Raw genomic sequence first — 742 nt, 5'->3', positions numbered from 1 at the left:
GGGGCGGGCGGCCGCTCCTCCTCGGCCCCGAGCCTGCTGGGCTCCTGCCCGTTGCTGGTGGCGTGCACGACGATGAGGCCGGCCGGCCGCTGCAGGGACGTGTCCAGGACGCTGAGGATCATGGACTTCTTGTCTTCCGGGGACTTCCGCTCGTCCCGCGGCGCCTTCTCGGCCTCCCTGCGAGCAGGCACGGGAATCCAGGCCGGGCTCCGCGGGGAGAAGGCCGGCGAGGCGAGGGCCCCTCGCTCCGGGTCCCGGGCCTGCACGTCCACGAACAGGGGTCCCGGGCGGTCGGCATCGGGGCTGTGCACGGGCGTGGGGGAGCGGGAGGGCGCCTGTGAGGCCAGGGCCCGCTCGCGGGCGGCCAGGGCCAGAGCCAGGGGCGAGCTGGGGTCCAGGGGCTTGCCGGTGAGCGGGTGGATGAAGGTGGAGCCCGCGGGCCCGAGGCTGGGGCTGCTGGCCAGCGGCTTCAGCGCGGACACAGGCGAGGGGAGCAGCAGGTCCCGGCCGGTGGCGCCCGCGGCCCCCAGGAGGCGCTCGTCGATGGACCGCGAGGGCTGCAGCGACGGCAGGTCTGCGCTGGGCGGGCTGCTCTCGATGGCGCCTACCGACAGGAACACGGTGGAGCGGCGTCGCTCCTCCAGCCGCCGCTCCTTGCCCTGCCCCGGGCCCGGGCCCCCGAACGCGAGCCCCAGGCCCTCCCCGGCCCCGTAGTCGAGGCCCCCCTGCCGGGGCCCGCGGT

General features: G+C 77.0%; 1 protein-coding gene across 1 annotated transcript in view; it reads right to left on the bottom strand.

The window, feature by feature from the left end:
* Positions 1–742, bottom strand: part of Shank3 (SH3 and multiple ankyrin repeat domains 3) — a 72,795-nt gene that overhangs the window by 17,997 nt on the left and 54,056 nt on the right. The window contains exon 21 of the mRNA XM_013025732.1: positions 6–725. Within this exon, the coding sequence (XP_012881186.1) occupies positions 6–725 (720 nt within the window). The remainder of the gene's footprint in view (positions 1–5; positions 726–742) is intronic.

Source organism: Dipodomys ordii, unplaced genomic scaffold, assembly GCF_000151885.1.
Source record: "Dipodomys ordii isolate 6190 unplaced genomic scaffold, Dord_2.0 Scaffold87, whole genome shotgun sequence".
Classification (NCBI taxonomy): Eukaryota; Metazoa; Chordata; class Mammalia; order Rodentia; family Heteromyidae; genus Dipodomys; species Dipodomys ordii.
The sequence above is the reverse complement of the archived record's forward strand: the minus strand, read 5'-3'. Positions and strand labels throughout refer to the sequence as shown.